The 25328-nt window shown below is 42.4% G+C and overlaps 1 protein-coding gene across 1 annotated transcript; it reads left to right on the forward strand.

Moving 5' to 3' along the window:
* The first annotated feature begins 435 nt into the window (after positions 1-435).
* On the forward strand, positions 436-4343 carry LOC126335133 (uncharacterized). The gene is made up of 2 exons (XM_049998093.1): positions 436-550; positions 3851-4343. Exons 1-2 carry the CDS (start codon positions 502-504, stop codon positions 4300-4302), a joined length of 501 nt encoding a protein of 166 aa, XP_049854050.1. The 5' UTR covers positions 436-501; the 3' UTR covers positions 4303-4343.
* Positions 4344-25328: the final 20985 nt, after the last annotated feature.

The raw sequence follows: 25328 nt of genomic DNA on the forward strand, positions 1-25328 counted from the left end.
AATACCTGGAAAAGGAGTATCTAACAACGGATCATTTGTTGCCTGTTTGAGAATTACTTAACAAGTAGGTATGTGTAAATGCCTGCCGGAATAGGGCTGTGCTCAGAAACCGATGTAAACTATCAGTTTTCAATTGCGCAACTACTGTATCAAGAGAGAAATGCTGTACAGTGGTACAACGGGGTTGGCTTCAGTTATCAGCACGTGACTACCTGTTGCAGATAGAAATCAGATTACCCAAGCTCTCGAAGCCTCTTGTTACTTTATCTAAAGAGAGCCTATCCAGCTACTCTCGAACATAACGAGATTTTTCAAGCGTTGCTGCATTAAAAGCTTAATTGTAGAAATGCGTCAATGAATGACGCAACATAGTTCCACTGAAAAGCCAGCCGACAGACGTCATATTTGGTGGGCTCCGTGTATATAAGATGGGAACAGCGATCTAAGAGCCATCAGATTTCATCCTTCCTTGAGGAGTGCACACGGATAAGGACAACCACGATGCTGAGACAAGCCGCAGCTCTGTTGCTCATTGCAGCTGTTGCCAGTGGTAAGTGGTCCGCTGTCTCAATGTGCTGTGACTATCTAGGAGCAAGTTACGTGGATATTACTGTAACATGTAAAGAAAAATCAACAGACTGTTATGAAAATACACAGCAACGAAACTGGAATTGGCTTCGAACGATAGTTAAGAGCACTTTTAGTATTACAGAGCGTTTCAGATTAAATATCCAGACACAACCCTAGCTTCCAGACCTACATGTAGCAGACAGTGTGAATTTCGTAAATTCTTCTTTAGTATAAATTCCTCTTTTTTCGTATGCACTTATTTCACTTATTAACAACTAACGACAATTTATGGAAATATAAAATCACAGTAAAGCAAAAACAATTCAAACTTAAAGCGTAAATAACGGAGGAAAAGCAAAAACAAAGATAAGAGAATTAGGCTAATTTCTTCTCTTAATTTATTTATTAGTTACTGCAATAAACGTGAGCAATGCACAAGACAGAATTACATCTTTGTTTAAAATAGCAGACATTTTATTATTTTTCAAATTTCAAAAAATTATGATATTACTCCGTACACAATATACTATAGATAAAGAAAATTGTTAGTTTTTTTGATTTCGGGTAAGATTTGCAGACTGAAAGACATCCATCATGAACGCACCTCATTTTGGACATAGCAATGGAAGGCGTAATGAAGATTGAATTTTAAAAAAAAAGTAATCAGAAAATGTTATCCAGTAATCAATAAATAATGTGTAAAAAGATTTTCGTTGATTGCTTCATTAGTTTTTCCGAAACGAAATCGTAAAAGTCCCTTATTTTATAGGTCGTCTGAGAAAAATGTACCCTTAAGAGATATTACAACTTTATGCTATCATGTTCGTAAAAATGAGTAACATCACATATTAATAAAGGAGATCGAGAGGAAGTGCAAAATGGCTAAACAGGGATGGCTAGAGGATAAATGTAAGGATGTAGAGGCTTATCTCACTAGGGGTAAGATAGATACTGCCTACAGGAAAATTAAAGAGACCTTTGGAGAGAAGAGAACCACGTGTATGAATATCAAGAGCTCAGATGGCAACCCAGTTCTAAGCAAAGAAGGGAAGGCAGAAAGGTGGAAGGAGTATATAGAAGGTTTATACAAGGGTGATGTACTTGAGGACAATATTATGGAAATGGAAGAGGATGTAGATGAAGACGAAATGGGTGATACGATATTGCGTGAAGAGTTTGACAGAGCACTGAAAGACCTGAGTCGGAACAAGGCCCCCGGAGTAGACAACATTCCATTAGAACTACTGACGGCCTTGGGAGAGCCAGTCATGACAAAACTCTACCAGCTGGTGAGCAAGATGTATGAGACAGGCCAAATACCCTCAGACTTCAAGAAGAATATAATAATTCCAATCCCAAAGAAAGCAGGTGCTGACAGATGTGAAAATTACCGAACTATCAGTTTAATAAGTCACAGCTGCAAAATACTAACGCGAATTCTTTACAGACGAATGGAAAAACTGATAGATGCGGACCTCGGGGAGGATCAGTTTGGATTCCGTCGAAATGTTGGAACACGTGAGGCAATACTGACCTTACGACTTATCTTAGAAGAAAGATTAAGAAAAGGCAAACCTACGTTTCTAGCATTTGTAGACTTAGAGAAAGCTTTTGACAATGTTGACTGGAATACTCTTTTTCAAATTCTAAAGGTGGCAGGGGTAAAATACAGGGAGCGAAAGGCTATTTACAATTTGTACAGAAACCAGATGGCAGTCATAAGAGTCGAGGGGCATGAAAGGGAAGCAGTGGTTGGGAAAGGAGTGAGACAGGGTTGTAGCCTCTCCCCGATGTTATTCAATCTGTATATTGAGCAAGCAGTAAAGGAAACAAAAGAAAAATTTGGAGTAGGTATTAAAATTCATGGAGACGAAGTAAAAACTTTGAGGTTCGCCGATGACATTGTAATTCTGTCAGAGACGGCAAAGGACTTGGAAGAGCAGTTGAACGGAATGGACAGTGTCTTGAAAGGAGGATATAAGATGAACATCAACAAAAGCAAAACGAGGATAATGGAATGTAGTCCAATTAAATCGGGTGATGCTGAGGGAATTAGATTAGGAAATGAGACACTTAAAGTAGTAAAGGAGTTTTGCTATTTAGGAAGTAAAATAACTGATGATGGTCGAAGTAGAGAGGATATAAAATGTAGACTGGCAATGGCAAGGAAAGCGTTTCTGAAGAAGAGAAATTTGTTAACATCGAATATAGATTTAAGTGTCAGGAAGTCATTTCTGAAAATATTTGTTTGGAGTGTAGCCATGTATGGAAGTGAAACATGGACGATAACTAGTTTGGACAAGAAGAGAATAGAAGCTTTCGAAATGTGGTGCTACAGAAGAATACTGAAGATAAGGTGGATAGATCACGTAACTAATGAGGAGGTATTGAATAGGATTGGGGAGAAGAGAAGTTTATGGCACAACTTGACTAGAAGAAGGGATCGGTTGGTAGGACATGTTTTGAGGCATCAAGGGATCACAAATTTAGCATTGGAGGGCAGTGTGGAGGGTAAAAATCGTAGAGGGAGACCGAGAGATGAGTACACTAAGCAGATTCAGAAGGATGTAGGTTGCAGTAGGTACTGGGAGATGAAGAAGCTTGCACAGGATAGAGTAGCATGGAGAGCTGCATCAAACCAGTCTCAGGACTGAAGACCACAACAACAACAACAAGTATTTCACATCAGAAAAATGGAAAACAATTCGAAAAACTGTAACTACATAACGTATATAGGGAAAAACATACAAAAATTACGCTATAGCACAACTCTCCACAGTACAAAGACAAGAAACGAAAGCCAGAAACAGTACATCATAATATATTGGTATTTTCACAAGTGGAGTAGATAGAGACAGTAACAGAATGACAGCTTATATCATAGCATACGAAGAAAGCGACAGATTGTGAAGAAAGACACTATTTGTCTTGCCTTCCTAACCGGCCTTTCCTTTAGAAAACTATATCCATCTCATAAGCAAATTTGACGGAATTTTACAGGGTGAGAAGTTTCATTGCAAATTTATTTCTGATAATTGTTTCTGTCTCTGTTGTTTGAACTACGTTCTGTTATTCAGTCGATTCATAATATATCGCATGAAACAACTTTAGATCCTTTTGCTTCCTCTTGAAGTTACAATTATCTTTTAGCAAGTAGACACACGTAAGATTATAAATACTGTACCCGACAGATAATTTTGGTGTTGTTCTCTTACGTCAGATTCTAAGAACGCTGTATAACAGCTGACTGTCACTTAATGCGGACGTGATGTGTTTTCAGCTTCGTACCCGAAGATCACGGTGCTGTTCCAAGACCCGGCCGACTACCAGGGCGAGATGAAGTGCTGCATGGGCGCCTTCAACACCCCACACAACTACACGGGCGCCTACCAGGTGAACGCGCTCTACCTCAGCAGCCACGTGCGCAACTACGCCACTCTGGAGATAGGCCCGGAGCAGCAGGACATCAGGATCACCATGAGCGAGACTCCGTATGGCGTGTCCGACTGGAAGGTCGTGGCCACAGCCACCTACTCGGAAGTAGCCGAGCCTCTCCAGCTTCTCAGGGTGCCTATCAGCTACAAGACCGATCCGTCCAAATATTACCTGTTCGAAATCTCCTACGGAGGCAGCTACACGTACCCCGGATACTCATATATCGACATCTCTGCTGGTCCTTACAAGACAAGCTACAACGCCTTTATACTGGGTATCGACTACGAGAAAGCATAAATGTACTGAATACTCATTTCCAATAAATGAACATATTTATATTTCTTTGTTTGATTTGGAGACATTTGCTGAAATTCATTTCCTCTTCCTTCCGATTTTATTATTTTGTATTCGACTACAGTGTGTATCAACACAGATTTTCTCTCTCTCTCTCTCTCTCTCTCTCTCTCTCTCTCTCTCTTTCTCTCTCCCTCCCTCTCTCTCTCTCTCTCTCTCTCGTGAGTGAAAACAATATGGCAGCTAGCTATCGCGAATTTAAAAGCCACATGGTGGCGTTACGGGTATGTGACTCGGTAAATAAAGTATACATGGTGTATCACAGTTCATGTTACAAACTTCTGGAGGTTATAGACAGACTTAATAGATCAAGTTTTAAATGGGTACCCATGTCTGAAAACGGTTTTACCCATGTCTGAAACGGTTTGTTTCTAAGTTACATGGAAAACAAGATGTTCACATTTCACTCCTATTTACTGAGATAGTTACAACAGCTGTTCGATATGACGACCACTAAGTTCACTGCACATGGTACATCTGCGCACAAAGTTCGCATAAGCCCTGTGCAATGCGCATGGTGTATTGTTAATCACTTCTGCCGCAACCATGACTTGTACAACCAGATCTTTCCTCTTACTGCACAGTAGTCTCGCAAACAAGACTCTTCATGTGGCCCTACAACAAGTAGGCCAAAGAGGCTAAATCTGAGGATCTTGTTGGCCAAGCATGAGGCCCACCTCGACCGTTCCACCTGTCCGTGTATACTACGTTCAGATAGTTTCGGAGTTGAACTGCAAAATGTATTGCCACACCATCGTGTTGCAAGCACAATTCGTGCCGTACATCCAACAGCACATCTTCCAAAACCTCCAACAGCACTTGTTACAGGAATATCAACTACCAGTCATCCGCTAGGTGAGAAGGAAGGATGTACGGTCCAGTCACACGATCATCGAAGATACCTGCTCAAATACTGATGCCTAAGGTGTGATGAAATCACCGAGAACACTTTAGTATGGGGTTTTCTTGATCCCAAATGTGGTTATTTCGAGCGTTCAAACAACTCCACTGTTGAAATGTGCTTCGTCGATGAACAACGTTCGGCTTGGGAATTAGGGAAAATTCACACACCGGTGTAAAAACCCGAATACAGAAACTGACACGTTTCACAAAATCTGCCAGTAACATGGCGTGCGAGTAGTGTATTGGGCGTCCACCGCTCATCACAGAACGTGCAAGTCGGAGGCTTACCCGCTCTTTAAACACACCAAACAGCACATGTTGTTGAGCAATGCACACCACACAACTTACATTACATTAGATTAGATGAAGTTTTTGTTCCAACTGATCCACAGTGAGAATATCCTGTGGGTGGGGTACATTTCAGAAGACAAGAATACACTATAAATATTCACAAAATAAGAACAGATATACTAATGTAGCTTCTACAGATCCCAAATGAAATCTCTCATGGATGTGGAATCTTTAAAAAAAAGAAAAAACTATATTTGCATTCAGAGGGATTAAAACTTGTACCAAATATTAAATTCTTAATACCCTTACGTGCAAATGATAATTCTTAGGCTGTTGCAGCCAAGCTTCATGAATTAAAAATATTAAATACAAAAAATTACGACACTTATTGACAAAGATAAAATTTCTTCACAAAATTTGTGCAGAAATCAGATTGTACACAGATTCACGTTATGTTGTGACATTCAGTCCAGATACTGGTGTGATGCAGTTCTCCATGCTACTCTATCCTCTGCAAGGTTCTTCATCTCCCAGTACCTATCGCAAACTACATCCTTCTGAATCTGTTTCGTGTATTCATCTCTTGGTTTCGCTCTACGATTTTTACCCTCCACGCTGCCCCCCAAAACTAAATTGGTGATCCCTTGATGCCTCAGAACATGTCCTACCAACCGATCCCTTCTTCTAGTCAAGTTGTGCCACAAATTTCTCTTCCCTCCAATTCTATTCAATACCTCCTTATTAATTGTGTGATCTACCCATCTAATCTTCAGTATTCTTCTGTAGCATCACATTTCGAAAGCTTCTATTCCCTCTTGTCTAAACTATTTATCGTCCACGTTTCACTTCCATACATGACTACACTCCATACAAATACTTTCAGAAACGACTTCCTGACACTTAAATCCATACTCGATGTTAACAAATTTCTCTTCTTCAGTAACTCTTTCCTTGCCATTGCCAGTCTACATTTTATATCCTCTCTACTTCGACCATCATCAGTTATTTTGCTCCCCAAATAGAAAAACTCGTTTACTACTTAAGCGTCTCATTTCCTAATCTAACTCCCACACCATCACCCAATTTAATTCGACTACATTCCATTATCCTCGTTTTGTTTTTGTTGATGTTCATCTTATATCTTCCTTTCAAGATACTGTCCATTCCATCTTTGTGACGTGGTGTCATCAGCGTTGGACTGTGGGTAAATGGAATCGTGTTCCCTAATATGATTAATGACATGTCTGGTTACACAATGCCGATGGTCGTATCTGGATATATCATCATACAGGCGAACTGCTGCTCGAAACATGCACTATACCTCGGACGCAGGCCGGTAGCAGAATGATTTTACTTGGGCTCGCATGGAGGGCACTATGACAGCTGAGAGTACATGTATATTATTGTTGGCCACTTGCGACGACTTATGCCTGACGTGTTCTCTGAGGGCAACGATATCTTCCAACAGGATAACTGTCCATGTCAACAGGTCATAATCGTGCTACAATTGTGAACTCATGCTCATGGCCTGGCCATAAAATTCGTCTCTTGTTAGCCCGATGGGACGACTGTTAGCCCGATGCAACAAACTGGGACACTATTGGGTGCTAGTTCTCTGTCCACGTACTATCGACCTGTCATGTATAGCAGTGGCGTGACCTGGGACTGTAGTCTGGTTAATAATACTTGATAGTTGACGTCTGTCACTTGCCACTAGAGTCTTGTCACAACGGCTGTAGGCTACCGCGCTGTTATAGGTGACACACAAAAAACGGTAGGTCACCTCAGAAATGGTGTGAACGTATGACACGGAGAGTGTCAGAAGTGGCCTCTAGTAGGTACGTCAGAAATGCAAGATTCTCTCTCGGCAGCTGATTTTGAGTGATCAGTGAATGAACTGCGGCAGACGACGCGTTTTGAAGCCCTGAATTTAAATTCATGTCCTAAGTTACCCACAACTTTGTGGTGTACAATATGTCCGAAAAAAATGGCGATCAGCAATCTATGGTAAAACCAAAATCACTGTCGCGTTGTTCATGCTGAGTAAAGCTAATCTTGGTGAGTAAACCCAAGACAGAAAAATTCTGCTTCATTGGTAAAAGCAAACAGTAATTTCGTGCTAAAATGTGTTACTTCAAAGTATCCTCATACTGGTTGCACGAGCTGTCTCGTTGCCAACCGATGAGCTGTCCTCATTGCTACTTGATTGCAGATTATAGGCGACAATGGCATATTCAAAACGAAAAAAGAGTGATAGGAAGAAAAGTAAGACCAAGTAAAGAAGTCTGTCGACATTGAAAAATGACGCGGAAAAGGATTAGAAATAGAAATTGCATTTAAGACAATTAACTCAATTAAAAAAATAATCGAACTCTTTTGGTAAGACTTAGAAAACTTTAAAAAAATTCGTTGCAATTGATGAGATTTTTTATTTTATTTTATTTCATTTTTTAATTTTTTTTCTATTAAGGACCAAGAACTTTTTGATTGCTAGCAAAGACCCTACCCTTTTTCTATTTCTCATGGACAAGAAAGGGAAAGTACAAAACAAAATCTAATTGCCATCACTACTTGTCTCCTAAAGAAAAAAAATGCACCTCTTCAGGCGTTGGCGCCTATCTAGGACTATCCCAAAACAATTAACCTATTACTACAAGGGTTGGGAAAGGAAGAAAATAGGGAGGAAGAACATAGAGAGTAGCAATGAAAATGAAAGTAGTTGGGAATGGGCTTTCTTTAATTTTGTGTTTTACGTTTTCGTATATATATTTAAGTTTCTTTTACTTATTTATTTACTTTTTTAAAAAAATTTCAATTTATTAAATTTGTTTTAATTAAATTAGTCTATATGTCACAATTCCGGGAGTCGCTAGCGCCTTCTGAGTGGCAGAACATCTAAACGTGTCTTCTCGAAAATTTATTGGAGATGCCGTCTGTAGTGTTTTCAGAACATAATGTCGGCAAAAAGGTATCATCATCTCATGGCTTGGACATTCCAGATGGAAGGCGGGTCAAGAAAGGCGCTCCGTAGAAAACTGGTAAAGAACTATTTGTATCTGGGGTTGCGAACAAGCGCACAGTGTCGATCGTTAAGGTGCATCCAATAACCTAGTTCTGATTTCTCGTCGGGGCCAATTCACAGCGTTAAGTTTTGTTGCGGGGGTGGAATGTCTGATAACATGACTGGGGGTGACTTGGAGACTGGTGCTTGTTCATGGAAAAGCAGTCCAGTCAAGCTCGCCGGGCAGCGACGCCGACTTTCAGATGGGAGCTACCAAAAAGCACCGTAACTCTATCTGGCACATGGAATAAGCCCACTTCACCACGCTCCCGCGGGAGGGCAAGGGAGGAATATTGAACTTTAAATAACACCCTGATACAGACAAAGGATCCCATCGCCATCAACATACGGGGTGCGAGGGTAATCGGGACCGGGAACACTTGTGCCACGTGGGAGATGCGTGAGGCACGGTAATTATTCACGTATTGCGCACGCTGTAAAATGTCTAGAAATCTAAGCCGGTCGTCCACAAAGTAAGCGCTGTTCGTTTGGAGGAGACGTTCGACTGTTGGTTGCCGCTGAAAGACGGAGGTTATTCATAAAGCCTTCCCATATGTCGCCATCCAAGTCAGAGCCAAGCGAACATCATTGCAGAGGTAGAGAACGAGATCGTCTGCATAGGCTGTACAACAGAAGCCCATACAATGTCAGACCCACCGGGCACTAGCGATGCCGCTGGGGTAGGGGCTCTAGTACCAAAACATACAGTATCATGGAAAGTGGGCAACCATTTTGGACAGAGCGCTCTATCTCTAGAGCTGCAGAGTATTCTTGAAGTCGTGCCGTTCAAGAGACACATTACCACTGTTACTATACGAACCGGAAGATCCATGTGCTGGAGGACCGGTTTCAGAAAGGTATGGTCGACCCGGTAGGATGTCTGACTGAAATCAAGGGATACATGTCCCTGTAATGGCAGAGGGCCTTACGGATGCTGTTGGCACCGCCCAGCGGAGTCTGATCAAGGGAGGTGACGTATCCTGCAGCTTTCTTGAGTCATGAGGCCAACAAACGGGTAAAGATTTTCATGTCATTGCTGAGCAAAATGATGGAGTGGTAATCACAGATCCGTGATCGCCCATGTGGCTTAGGGTCCAGGATAATGTCCCCCTCAAGGAAGATGGCTGAGATCGTCGTTGTGGGTGACATCAGTTCGCTACAGATGGATGTCCAAGTAGGTATCAAAAGATAACTAAAACACTTGTAAAATTCGAGTGAGAGGCCCTCAAGTCTAGGGGACTTGTTGGCAGCTCTCACCTTGATAGCATCTAGGACTTCATCGGAGGTCACTTGTTCCTGAAGCTGAAGTTCTTGAGCCACATCCTCTGGCATATACACCCCGATAGCTAATGGACAGCATGACAGACTGCCATCCTAAGGGACACGGTTTCGATTCCCTGCTGGGTTGGGGATTTTCTCCGCTCAGGCACTGGGTGTTGTGTTGTCTTTATCATCATTTCATCCCCATCCGACGTGCAGGTCGCCCAATGTGGTGTCGAATGTAATAAGACCTGCACCAAGGCGGCCCCCATTAAGGGTCCTCCCGGCCAATGACGCCAAACGCTCATTTCCATTTCATCCTCTGGTATGGTGTTGTCAGTTAGTGCTGCTACCTCCTCTGTTAGGGTCGGGGGAAGTGGGACGGCAGCGTACATCCGACGGAAATGAGAATGGAAGGCATGACCAATGGCGAATTGCGTAGTGCATCGTCGTCCTTCCGCATCAGTGGCGTCGTGGATGAGAGCTCGACGGAGACGTCGTGAGGAGGTGGTACATCGATGGCGTTTCGTGAGGCATATGGTCACGGGTGCAGGATCTGACAAGGGCCTCTTCCAAGAGTCGTCACATGAGTGAAGCGATCTGCGCTTTGGCACGGTGCACTATGGTCTGACGGACGGGAGAGAATGCCATTGAGGTGCAGTCAGGAAGCACTGCGTAATAGCAGTCCATGTTGTTCACTCACCAAGCTTTGAAATCTTTACCATATCCCACCAGTGCCCTGCATGGATCTGGTTTTGCGCAGAATAACCACCAGGATAAGGTGGATGTGTACGCAGGGTGACGTCAACGACAATGGGCCCACGCATCCTCAACGATTCATCGGCAATCGGCAACAGTCATGTGGGAAACGTTTAACTTCCACAGGCTACGGCTGTGCCATACCTGTTGCGGGCGAGGACGACATCGCAGATGTAGGCGTCGTGGTCAGAGAAAGCCAGAGGCCATACTTCGACATGTCGAGTGTTGGCAGCAAGTGAACGTGTGAGGTATATACGGTCGAGGCGACTTGACGAATGCGCCATATAGTATGTGAAACCTGCGCGGTTCCCATGAATCATGTGTCAGCAAGGTAAAATCTGTCAATGATGACGGCCGCACATGGGAAATGATTTGGAAGTTAGTCATCAGGCCCTTCTGTGGAGTTGAAATCGGCACCGAGGACCATTTCATCCAGAGGACCCTCGAAAAGCGGAGTTACCTCGTCAGCAATGAAGGCATGTCGGTCACGAAGTCGACTGGAGGCAGACGGCGAATATACATTGAGAATTCGGACGCTGAACAGCGTGAGGGCCATACGTCTAGCATTATGAATGTACACTACATCTTCAGCAGGCAGTCCAGAACGGAGGAGAATGGCGACTCCACTGCCGTTGTCAGACGTGTGCTGTGTAACGTAGAAATCAGGGATGAACACTTCTTGGAGTAGAGCAATGTCGACATCAGCAGCAGAAATGGTCACTCTGAACACTGCCAGTTTGTGGGGGGCCCGAATGGTTGGCAGATTCATTGTCGCGATGGGGTAGTGTTGTGGGTGTGCTCCCACCATTGGCACATTTGTTCTGGCAGAGATGTTCCGCTGGCGTCTAACATCTGGAGAGGTAGGGACTGGACTCGTATCGATGTCCATGGCAGCGGGTGGGCTGGTCATCGAACTCTGGAGGGGTGGTGGCCCCGTAGCCGTCGGAGGAGATGGTGCCAGTGAGGCCGTGGCAGCACTGTCATTTTCAGTGGGGAGTGCCGGGGGGAGAATAGGCGCTTACTGAAATGACGCATCCGGCTGCTTACGGCTGTGGCGTAGCTGTCTGGTAAAGAAGTTACCGTCGCTTTGGGAGCTCAGTCACTGGTCGGGACCTGGAGAAAACTTCGGCGGAGACAGTCTGACCGAACATGGCTCTCTTGTCCGCAACTGGCACACGTCCGCGGCTGGCCATCATACATAACAGTAGCTCGCACGCCACCTACCTGCAGATAGGATGGTGCATGTTTGGAGAGTTCGATTTTGCTTTGGCGGACACCATTCAACAACGTGTATGTCGTAAAAGTCTGCCGTTTTTCCGCGATATGCCCCACAACATTGCCGTACGGTTGGAAAGATTCGACGACCGCGTCTTGTGGCACTTCGAAAGGGAGCTCAAAGACCCGAATTGTACGACGACCGAAACCAGCGTGATCTACCGTGACCTCTCCAATAATCCCGTTAGCATGCCTGAACTTGAGAACTACCTCAGCACATGCTTCCACCGGCGTCATTTTAATATAGACGATACTGCCAATGATAGAGAAGTGAATACCTATCACTTCCTGGGTGTTCAGAAGTAGCTCTTCGCGAATGAATTGTTCATTTCATGAGCGCGTGGTCGTGCTAGCTCGGCTTGGAATGTTACTTTAAGGGTCGCTCGGCGGTAACAGTGCGCCATGAGGTGCAGTACTAATGGACGCTACACAACACGAAATTACCGCCACGAAGAAGTAAACAAACAGCAGTGCGCTGTCCGGCACGCGAAGCCGGTCCGTACGCTACCACGGCCGAAAGCCGACTGAAATTCGAACCTATGACCTTCTACACGTCAGCTTGAAACACTGACCACTGTGCTACATTACGCCACATCACAAATTAGTTACATTTATGACGTGGTGACCCACTCGCAGCGATACATTGCAACCATAAAAAATTCGGCTTCACGCAATGGCGTGCGAGGCTTTTCTAATGTAATCTGATCTCTGTGCTTACGATAAATGTATATGTGGTGCTGCATAGCGTCTTGTGTAAGTATCCAGTGCTATTTTATTAGTGCTGTCTATTTCGTTAGCATCGTGGCATGTAAGTGTGTGCACGTGCGCGCGAAAGTGCCAGACCCATGATTTGGGATCCAAACACACCAAGAAAGATTTGCCAGGCAATGAACTGAAAGCAAAATGACCATTTGTTGTGGCAGTTAGGAAACGGCAAAAGATTTGGGCGCGACGTTGAGCGCCCTGATTGGACGAAACCAGCTCCAACGCGTTAAGTGTCAACTACCAAGTAATTTTAAGCAGACTCCAAATATCTACTGCCATATTCTCCGGAAACCCATCAAGGACTTGGCGTATTCATGCGACGTAAAATCGTTGCTGTATTGCGATCCAGAGGCAGATCGAAACGCTATTTAGCAGGTGGTTGTAATGTTTTTGTGATATATTCTGTGCCACATACCCCAAGCGTTGGATTGGAAAGCGAGGTGCAACTGCTTGGCCACCTCACACTCCTCATAACGTACCTATACGTTGCAAGATTTTATTGCGACACCTACTGTTTCTCTGTTCATGGAAGCAAGACATCGAATCCGAAGATCAGTACTTACCAATAGAGTACAGATAACTACAACTTGATAGCTACCGAACGAATGTGTGTTACTGCGAACAACAACAACAGAAATGTAAAGAAATAGTAAGAAATTAAAGTTTCACTATAGTTAGTCGTAATTTTTAGTGCCAGACTATGGTTTGAATGAACTGTGGTTGCAGAATAAAACGGTCGCCAGCTCCAAACCGGACAAAGGTTAATATTGGTAAATGTCCGTAACGACTTTGAAATTACGTAAATACCGTGCGTGTGAGAAGGACAAAAACTGCGACTGGACAAAATACTCGCGCTTACCATCATGTAAAAGGTACTAAAGACGTTAATTTGCAATGCGATGATGTTAACTACTAACTGGCCACCAATAATAAGTAATGACTAACAACACTTCATGGAAACTGTACTGTGTTATACAACTCACGATAATGCTAGCTGTTTTAAAAATGCCTAAACGTGAATAAAACTATGTATAATGATTTACTTATTACTCTGCAAATTATTGGGTCTCAGTTTAGTGCCGTAATAACTTTCATTCATGGAAACAACCTTTTTTCAGTACTACTATCACGTAGACGTACATACATAATATAGTTTACAATATGCAATAAAATTCTATATCTATCCTGACTTCAAGAAAGTCAGTTTTGCCTTGTACAATAAATGGAAGAATACACATAATATCGTTTACAAAATACAGCATAAAATTCTGTGACTGTCTTGACCACGCGAAAGCCAGTATTCTCTTGTTGTTCGAAAATGAATTTCAGGTAAATCACTATATCACACATAAATCACTTTAAACTACGTTGATAGCCTGCAGTAACAGTGCAGTACTATCTGAGCTACTATAGCTACTACTGCTTTTAAACACAATAAGTACCAGATTAAAAATCAACTGTAAATTGTACTGTTTTTGGCCTCTTTTGACTATTTCTTTCGGCTCTAACATTCTCAGAATTAATGGTGAAAACTTTATTGCTGATGGTTAATGACTCGGGTTAATTAAGAATCTGCCGTCAAGTTTATTCTTTGACTAAACACGCTATAATAGTTCAAAAAGTTACTAAAACGCTGGCATGCCTATCACACAGCTACCCATACTGGCTGGAGCTTACTTTACGGAGCGTTGCTTGTAGTGCGAAGTAGAACTTATTATAATATTCATTATTGCCAACAGGTTTTCCTTGATTAACAAGCAACTTGCAGAAATTTCGGCCAAACAGTGTTCTTCATTAGTTCCACAATCTTCTTGCGACCGTATCTTCGGCTTCGTACTTGCTGCCCCACTTAAAATTTGCCTGACCACAGATTACAATAACATTTTCGATGAAAAACACTCCGGCATTTTCACGCAACACGTACTTCTATTCTACACCACAGCTGCTTCGCAATTCCTTTTCTGCCTTCTCCTTTACGACGCCGACGATGTTATTGTTACACGGAAGATATTCTCTGTGCACTGCGCAATAAAAACTTCCCTGACATTACTAAGTGTTTACTAACATGGCTTGACATGAATAATTCTTACTTATCCTATCAAGATACATTATATTTCATACACACTAATTAATGAAAACATTCATTAATGCCGGCCGCGGTGGTCTAGCGGTTCTAGGCGCTCAGTCCGGAACCGTGCGACTGCTACGGCCGCAGGTTTTAATTCTGCCTCGGGCATGGATATGTGTGATGTCCTTAAGTTAGTTAGGATTAAGTAGTTCTAAGTTCTAGGGGACTGATGACCACAGATGTTAAGTCCCATTGTGCTCAGAGCCATTCATTAATAAATTCATTTACAAAATTGCTTATAAACTTGAGAAACCAAGTAGCTGCAGGATACATGAGGCACTGGGTTGTAGTGTTACATCCTGACCTGACGATTCTTGGCCTTTTAGTGTCGGAGTAACAAAAGCCTAGTGTACGTGACACCAGTTCTCGTCGAAGAAACTCTTCACTCTAGTGTACTGTCAGCGTCTCATGTAGCTTCGTGTGACGCCCGGTGTACTTGGTACAGGGCGTCAGAATTTTCTATGAAGATAATATGCCTTTATTGTTCAGATGTGTGTGAAATCTTATGGGACTTAACTGCTAATGTCATAAGTCCCTACGTTTACACACTACTTAACCTAAACTATCCTAAGGACAAAAACACACACCCATGCCCGAGGGAGGACTCGAACCTCCGCCGGAACCAGCCGCACAGTACATGACTCCAGCGCCTTAGACCGCTCGGCAACATGCCTCTTTTCAATGCGCTAGTCGCTATTTTGTTCAACGTAAAACATTTTTGAGCAAACAGTATACTATCTTTGCTGAATTTAATTTGCATTTGTATTGACTGTCCTTATTGTCGTAACAACTACATTTAACTCCTTTGTTACATCTTGAAACTTTTCTGTCATCGCAGAAAAACGAAGAAAGTGACATTATTTTCATTTATCAAGTATCTGATCTTAACGGAATTTTCGTGCTTATTTCTAAACTGCTCCTAGATTTCGTGTCTCTGTAATATTTTGAAAGCTATGGATTACTTAAAACTCAGCTTTGTGTTTTAATAATATTTATTCAGCTGATATGTTTGGATTACAGTTACAGTGTATGCCTTAATCATGACATCGTATCCTCTCTCATCAGCTGAACAAGTGTTACTCACCAAAATAGTCAGTTAACGAAATGTGTATATTATGCAATACTTTTTATTCACGAGTGACAGCATTTAGGACTTCGCCAAATAATTTGGTCATCTATGAAACATATTATCCTGCTATAGTCTTTAGTTGCAAATATCCTCAATTCATGGTAGCAAAATATGGGATAACTTATTAAAATCATTTCAACTTTCACAATGTTAATATCTTACAGGGATCTTATAACACAATTCCGGAGGGATTTTTTTGTATCAATGGAATCAAAAGTGTCGGTAATATTGTACGATTGTCATAAACGTCGTAAGTCTACAAAATATTAATTCCAAGTGACATAAAACTCTTTGATGATCGGTTATGAAATTATACCACAACACACAAGTAAAAACATTGTATTTTATGAACCGTGTATATTATTCCGAACCCTAATGTACTTAGTGGTTATTTATGTTTACAAGAAGACTATGCAAAATTTGTATATTCATTATATACTTAAGCTGCAATTTATTTCAGCATTGTATCAGTATGTAGTATTTATGTAGATCGCACTGCAGATTTAACGATTTAGCAGAAAAACTGACATTTTGATGACGAATGTATTGCATTTTTGAGTGTCTTGAACGTTTATCTCATTCTTCAGGAGAATAAGTCACAGTCGATACGTAGAACATAGACTTGTTCCAAATTATTGACTTCTGTAAAATGGTTTCACTCTTGTTAATAGAATTTAGACGTACTGAGAACTTACATTATTGCCTCAAGCGTTTGTTGGTTTTGCAACGTACGAAACGACAGGAGAAGGGTTCATTAAGTCAACAAATTTTCACGTGTGTTTTCAAAGATTAATTCTTTGGATTATCTTGTTATTACAGAAAAATTAGAGATAGTTCTCAAATTATGTTAGTTGAAATCGAGGTTACTCCATAGAGTTTTACCTAACCATTACCACTTCTGTAAAGAGTAGGAATACAGTGTCTTTCGAATCAAACTAGGTTTTTTGCCAACCTTGAAAACAAAACTTCCTAACGACCTAGATTTCCTATATCCAGAGCCAGAATTACTAGCCGTATGCATGATGTCATTATCACACACTCATTTCCCCCTCCTCCTCACTCTCCCTACCGCTTCCACACTTCCGCACCACGCTGCAACGAATCTCAGTGCAGTCACACACACACGCACACACATACACCTGAATTCTGTGGCATGTTCCAAAAGTACGGACCTGAATTGCTTGTGCCATGTTCAGAAGTATTTACCGAAACATTATATAACTGCACCAACGTAATAGCGTCCTTATGATTCTTGTATGCAAACCCTATACCATTTATGACGCAGACAGTTTAACCCAAGAGGTGGGTTTAAAGAAAATGGGTACTATGAGAAGCAGATTCGTCGGGCTATGCAGTTTGGGCCATCCTCAGAGATGCCTGAAGAAGAGCATAGATCTATCATTTTTATTGTTAAGATTAAGGTATTTTAACATTAGGAGTGTATTCCGTATACCTTCCAGGTTAGGGCACTACTCGGCTCCGTGAAAGATGATGTGGGACTTAGGAAGAGTGACATATACACTGAAGAACCAGAGAAACTGGTACACCTGATTAATAACGCGTAGGGCCCCCGCGATTACGTAGCAACTCGATGTGGCATGGATTCGACTAACGTCTGAAATAGTACTGGAGGGAACTGACACCATGAAACCGGCACAGCTGTCCATAAATCCTCTGAACAGAACTTTGCAAGGCATCCCAGATAAGTTCAATAATGTTCATGTCAGGGGAGTTTGGTGGCCAGCGGAAATGTTTCAGCTCAGAATAGTGTTCCTGGAGCCAGACCGTAGCAACTCCTGCTGCAATTGCCCACGTCCGTCGGAATACACAATGGAAATGAATGGATGCAGGTGATGAGACAGGACACTTAGGTACGAGTCACCTGTCAGAGCAATATCTAGATGTAACAGGGGTGCCATATCACTGCACCCTTTACAGAGCCTCCACCAGCTCGAACGGTTCTCTGCTGAAATGCAGGGTCCATGGATTCAGGAGACTGTCTCTATACCGTACACGTCCACCCGCTTGATACAATTTGAAACGAGACTCGTCCGACCAGGCAACATGTTTCCAGTCATCAACAGTCCAATGTCGGTGTTGACGGGTTCAGGTGAGGCGTAAAGCTTTGTGTCGTGCAGTCATCAAGGGTAGACGAGTGGGCCTACGGCTCCGACAGCCCATATCGATGACGTTTCGTTGAACGGTTCGCACGCTGACACTTGTTGATGGCCCAGCATTGAAATCTACAGCAATTTGTTGAAGGATTAGACTTCCGTCACGTTCAACGATTCTATTCGGTCGTCGTCGGTCCTGTTCTTGCTGGATCTTTTACCGGCCTCAGTGATGTCGGAGATTCGGTGTTTTACCGGAGTCCTGATATTCACGGTACACTCGTGAAATGGTAATGTGGAAAAATCCCCACTTCATCACTACCTCGGAGATGCTGTGTCCTATCGCTCGTGCGCCGACTATAACACCACGTTAAAACTCACTTAAATCTTGATAACCTGCCATTGTAGCAGCAGTAAGCGGTCTGACAACTTCGCCTGACACTTTTTGTCTCATATAGGCGTTGCCCACCGCAGCGCCGTATTTTTACCTGTTTGTATATCTCTGTATTTGAATACACATGCCTATTCCAGTTTCTTCGGCGCTTCGGTGTATAAAATACATTTCAGAATGAGATTTTCATTCTGCAGCGGAATGTGCGCTGATATGAAACTGCCTGACAGATTAAAACTATGTGCAGGACCGAGACCCGAACTCGGGACCTTTGCCTCTCTGGCAAGTGCTCTACCAATTGAGCTACCCAAGTAAGACTCACGCTCCGGCCTCGAAGTCCGGACTGCGACCTGGCGCTGTTCATGCCTTGGATTTAGGTACAGCTGGTCGGTCCGTATGTCGGTCCTCGTTGCCGTGTCGCGATGCTGCAAGAAGTCTTCCCAGAAATGCCTTTACACGATTGACATGAACGACAATCGAACGAAAAGGCAGTTGCAGCTTACGAGTGACTGGCGACAACATCTCCAACATCGGATACGGTCCTGTCCAAAACTTCTTAAACTTTTTGACCTGACTTTTCTTTAGCACTATGTTGCTTAGGTAGACAAGATCTCCGACTCGATACTGTGGCGCAAGAGCTTGACGATCTTGTTTCGCTTGCTGCAGAAAAGACTGTTAATTCCGCCATATCACTCCCTTCCATGCCTCCTTTAGTTTGTGCGCTAACTCCTTTGCATGTTCACTGCTGATTCCAGCGGTTGATTGTGCAAGGTCCTAGCGTGAATACATCCTTCTTACACAAACAATTTCATATGGACGTAGGCCAGTTGACGTGTGCACTTTTGCACTGTAAGCGCTCACGACGTACGGAAGACAAACATTCCAACTGTAATAGCTAGCCATCTTTATGGCTGTTCTGTGAGCTCGCTCAATGCGTCCACTCCATTCAGGTTGTGCCGCTGTACTTCTTAGTTGCGTTATTTGCATTAGCTTACATTTCACTTTAAGCAAATCACTCATGATATTTTGTCCTTGATCACTGATTATACATGACGGTAGTTCAATCTTTAGAATCCACTCTTTTCCAAAAATCTTAACAGTCTCAGCATTCTGATCAGGTTTTAGCATTATGAGAATATATCTGGAGAAATGATCTAATTTGGTAAAAAGGTATTTATTCCCATCTTTAGTCTTAGGCAAAGGTCCAGCGACGTCAATTCCTACTCTTTCGAATGGCAGTTTGACTTGTGGTGCCCTAGCTTTTCCCAAATTTTCTTTTTGTTGCAGGAATCACATTGTGAAACATACTCAAAAAGTCAGCTTTACGTCTTGGCCACCAATAAACCTCAGATATTTTAATGTTTGTTGCTTTCCTACCACAGTGACCAGATGATACAGAATCATGTTGTTGCTTCATGATTTGCTCTTCTTGCTTTCTGGAATAACTAGGCTGTTTCCTTTACTAGTGATCTTGTACAGCAATCCATCTATTTCGACAAAACGTTGACCGTTTTTCCGTATTTTGCATTGTGGGTCCTCCTCCTGAGCTACTTTTAACTCTTCCTCACAAGTTATTGTAACACAAACACACAACTTTCGACTCATCGCGTTAGTGGTTACGTGTAGTTTGTCACGTCGGTGAATAACTTTAAACTGTATCTCTTTCAGTCTCAAGCCCCACCTTGTTAATCTGAAACATGGCTCGTCTATGCTCAGTAGCCATTTAATCGTGGCATGGTCTGTAATCACTGTGAATTCTCTTCCTGTCAAAAAATATTTGTTATATGCTATACCAAAAACCGAAGCACAAAGCTCCTTTTCTGTTGTATAGTTACGTCCCGCTTTATTTAATTGTCTGGAAGCAAATGATACTGGGTATTCCTGCCCATCAATTTCTTGAGACAAAATAGCACCAAAAGTTAAATTTGAAGCATCTGTAGAAAAAATTAAGGGATTCCTGAAATCCGAATAGACTAACACAGGAGCTGTGATTAGAGCAGCTTAAAGTTCTTCCATTGTCTTTGTGTATTCTGTTGAACAGTTGAATGTAATTCTTTCTCAGCGGCTGTGCTTTTTTTTGCATAACCGGCTATGAAACGGCTATAGATATTTGTTAACCACAAGAATGTTTGTAATTCATTTAAATTCTGTGGTGCTGGAAACTTCTTGACAGCTTCAATTAATTTTGCATCAGGACGGACGCCATCACTAGCTACGATATGTGCAAGGTAGTTCGCTTACTGTTTTGCAAAGTGACATTTATCTACTGACAAGAACAGATTTGCGCCTATCATACGCTAGAAAACTGCTTAAAGTGTCTTAGTACGCTGCTTCATGTTTCACCGTAAATCAGTACGTCAATATAGGTGTATAGGAGCTTGTGTTGGTGTGAGCCCTCGTACAGCGGAATCTATCAGGAGCTGAACGATGGCTGGCGCATTGCAAAGTCCAAACGATATACACAAGTATCTGTACACTCCTGGAGTAGTAAAAAACGAAGTTTATGCTCGATCATGCGGACGCATATCGGCTTTTTAGATGACAAACCGAAAAAAATTGGAAATGTGCACAAGTAATCCATGGTTTCTACCAGGTTTGGTAAAGGGTAAATGTCTAGTGTGGTTACTGCATTCAGAGAACTATAATCCATGCAAAAACGGAACAGTGGTTCTCCGGAAACACTTTCTTCTTAACAATGACAGCCGGTGAACACGATCTCTTGGTTTTACAATTCCAGCTTACAGTTGTTCTTTAACCATTTCTTCTGCCAGCTCTCTTTGACTGAATGGTATTCCGTAAGGTCTCTGAGTGACAGGTGTTGCATTTCCAGTATGTATGCGAGCTGAACCATGTAATCTGAATGCTCTCGGAAAAGGTCTGCGTTCTCTAATAAAACATGCGCTAAAATCTTCTGCTCTTCAACTGTCAAACGTTCTATTTTCTGCCAAATCTTGTTCTTTGTTCATTATCAATTTTGACTCCTGACTGCAGTTTTTCGGTTTCAGTACAAAAATCTGTCTTCCTATCTCCGAGGTTTGAAACTTCATTTAAAACCTCTATGATATCACTTTTACTTATGCTCGACACTTCACCTACTTTTGTTCCTCGTAGCAATACAACGTCTTCGTTGCTTATGTTCGTTATTGTTATTGGGACTCTAGCTGTACTCTGTCTCATAATTGTACCTATCCCTACGCTTGTGGCATCATAACAATTTATTTTGTCCAGTAACTCACATTTATCCGACCGCTCGGTTAATAAGAGTTCCCTCTTTGCATTGGGGTGACTTGACGACATAGATTATTTTTCCTGCTCTCTGAGGAATTTGCTGAGGCTGAGTAATCTGTTCATCGACTCGGTGCGTTTGAACGGATGCATCTGTTGGGTTGATCGATCCCACGACGTCAGTGCTCTTGCTCCTTTCAGTGCGATCTGTAGAACGATCTTTTAGGTCGTAGTCTCAACGGCCTAGGCTCTGTGCGACAAATATTTGTGCCCCGGTAGCGGGGAAGAAATCAAAGGCAAGTACACTGTCGTACCGCGTTTCATTCTTTGTAACTAGTTGCACCCTTGCCGTGTATTTTGCTTGGCCTAAACATAGTTCTACTTCAACCTCTCCGTGGTTACGTAAATTCCTCCCGTTTAACCCCCGCACCCTTAGCTGTGACGGTTTTAACTTATCCCTTCCGTCAGTGTAAAACCGCCCATTACTGAGGTCTGCGCTCCTGTGTCAATAAGTAGCTTGATCTGTCGTCCACGACATACAGCACCTACCACAAAGTCATTGTTTTTCTGATTTTCTGTGGAGCTAACAGGAGTTACTGTCACGTGAGGGGCGGACGATATGGACCGTACGCCCCCGTTCTCATTTAGCGATCTGCGAACTCTCCGTTGCTCGCATTACTCTGTCTTTTATTGCCGCAATCTTTCGATGCGTGGCCCTGTATCCCACAGTTTTAGCAAAGCCGTTTTCCCTTACAGTCTTTACGTTTATGACTAGGCTTGTTACATCTGTAACATTTTGCATTTGTGTTGAATACGCGAAGCTCTTCTTTTCGTATATCATTCGGCGGTCTCAATGCTTCCACGATGTTAACAGCTGCTTCTACTACTTACTGAAAGGATTTACATCGTGCCACTCTGACTGCTTTGCTTACTTCCTCGCCATACAACCCGTGAATGAATGTGCCTAAAGCTCTCTGATCGGCTTCGAACAGCTGAATGCAATTCTCGTTCTCAACTTCCAGCAGCTCGTTTGTTTGGCCGTTACTGTTCCGAATTCTGTCAGAAAACTGCTCAATAGAATCGTCCCGTCGCATCTGCGATTATGGAGTTTCTCTCTGTAGAGTCTGGTAGCATTTTTGCAATTTGAATCTCTGAACAACTGTAGCTTTGAATTCATTGTAATCTTCCGATTTCACATAAGTGGGCTCCGTGCTGATCAAATCTTATGCGGCTCGCTGAATTCTTAATATAGCCACTCAAAATTCATCTGAATTAGTCCATGTACCCAACAAGGCAGCTTCTTCGAGTTTACGCGAGAATATTTTCACGTGTTCCTCGGATTTACTGCTAAAGATTGGTACTGAAGGCAATAATGAGAAATTCTTTATCGAGTCAGTACTGCAAGAGCTATCATTTGACAATTCATCTAGGTTCAGATGGCACTGAGCACTATCGGACTTAACATCTGAGGTCATGTCCCCTAGAACTTAGAACTAATTAAAGCTAACTAAAAACATCACACACATCCTTGCCCGAGGCAGGATTCGAACCTGCGACCGTGGCGGTCGCGTGGTTCCAGAATGAAGCGCCTAGAACCTCTCGGCCACTACGGCCGGCCAATTCATGTAGGTTGCGTTCATTTGTGTCTGCTTTTAACCTCTTTCCGCAAATCGTTTGTAACGGTTTGGAGATCGACCGTGTCGCCCAGGTTAGATTCTGCCATACTGATTTATATAAGCCAACAAAATAACTTCATTACAGGAAAAATTTTACAAATCCATCACTGCCTTTTGTATTGTAACCAAGTTTGAGTTGACTAACGTTAATTTCAGTCCGCCACTCGTGGTCTCGCGGTAGCGATCTCGCTTCCCGTGCACGGGATCCCGGGTTCGATTCCCGACGGGGTCGGGGATTTTCACCTGCTCCGAGATGACTGGGTGTTGTTGCGTCGTCTTCAGCATTATCATTCATCTCCATAACGGTCGCAGGAAGGCAATTATGACATTGCCTAGTACGGCGATGCGGGTCTCTCGCATCTCTTACCTTAGCTCTGTCAAGAAGCATGGGACTTCATTTCCATTTTCAACCTTAATTCTAGCGTTGGGTGACCCCTTGTTGTCAGATGATGTTCATGCTGCTGCTGCTGACACGCTATGGAGAAATGGCAGGAACTGAGAAATTCTTTAAAGTCCACACAACGCTGCCTCTCCTCAGAACTGTAGGATTTCCACAATTGATCCTAATGCTCAGACAACTTCTATATGGCTGCTACGGTTTACGTATCCTCAGCTGAGGACCTCCTTTGGCATTTGTAAGGACTATTGCGGGCACTGGTTCAGTGAGGCACGGAAACAGATACGAGTTATTAACCATCACAACTTTATGTATGTAAGGACTTTTATAATAACGCTCTCTACGGCGTCCCGTCATAACTGTCGGACGTCCTGATGTCATACCACGAGCAAAAACGGATTTTTCATGACTCCATTGTGAGCAGAAAAAGATATGAATTCCGCGTGGAAACAGTTCTGTCCGTGAAGGCATCCAGGCGGCCAGCAGCACGACGCGACTGCTGTGTGCTTGGAGACGCTTGGTGGCCGGTGCATACTGACATCGCAGTTCGTCACATAACACGATAACGTCAACTCGTACTTTTACTCGCACGTGGCGGCTGCGGCATAGCCTATGGCCCTCATACATATTAAGTAAGTTTTTCAAGTCCTTGCTTTATGTAACCAGAACACGTGGTACAGGAAATTCGTTACTCCAGCACAGGTTTAAAATTCTATTGTCGGACTTCTTTTTTAATTGGAACGTAAGTGTGAACATTTATCGCGTGTTTATGTGTTTTAATTCTTCTAAGTTTTATTTCGTTTTATCTTTAAGATCGCGCAGCTTTGTTCGAACGATCAAGGTGGTAATTTCATTGTGCGCAATTTCAGTTCCATCGTCGAACCATCAGTTAGGGTGGTTCACAAACAACAACTCATGTACACATGTTATTCCAAAACGTTATCGTGGAAGTAGGGCCCAGGAGCTGCTAGTGAAATAATACAGACTGCTAAAGATACCTTTTTTATTTTAAAAGAGTTTCCCAATAATAATTTTTTAAGTCTGGTATTTTTTTAAAAAACAATTTCATAAACAATTTCCAATAGCTGACAAAGTTTCTTTATGAAAAGGAGATTGCAACAAGTTAACAACTTCCCAATAAAAAGATTTTAACTGATATATATATATATATATATATATATATATATATATATATATATATATATATATATATATATATATATATATATATATAACCTGTTTTAAATAGCTGACAAATTTTCTCTATCTAATGGATATTGCAAGGTATGATGTTAACAGCTTCCCAGTAATAAGATTTTAAACTTATCATATATATGGGAACAATTCATTAAAAAAAACCTTTAAGTAGCTAGTTTGTACTAAAGTTAAAATAGTTGTCTCTTGCCAATTAAGTAACTTATATTACACCTCTCAGTTGATACAAGACAAATGTGAATAAGCCAGCATACAAACCTTCACATTAAAGGCAGTTGCCAAAAAAAAATTTCCTTAGCTCTGTGAGGGAGTGATATGTCTAAAGGGGCCCAGATCACAGTAGTCGCAATAGTTATTGGTGGTCTACAGGCCCACAGCAGATA

This window comes from Schistocerca gregaria, chromosome 2 (genome assembly GCF_023897955.1).
Source record: "Schistocerca gregaria isolate iqSchGreg1 chromosome 2, iqSchGreg1.2, whole genome shotgun sequence".
NCBI lineage: Eukaryota > Metazoa > Arthropoda > Insecta > Orthoptera > Acrididae > Schistocerca > Schistocerca gregaria.

Bases quoted from the DNA above. Each gene is read 5' to 3' on its own strand.
- LOC126335133 (XM_049998093.1), top strand. From the start codon at position 502: ATGCTGAGACAAGCCGCAGCTCTGTTGCTCATTGCAGCTGTTGCCAGT. The intron at 551-3,850 runs GTAAGTGGTCCG...ATGTGTTTTCAG, and splicing joins CATTGCAGCTGTTGCCAGTG to CTTCGTACCCGAAGATCACG.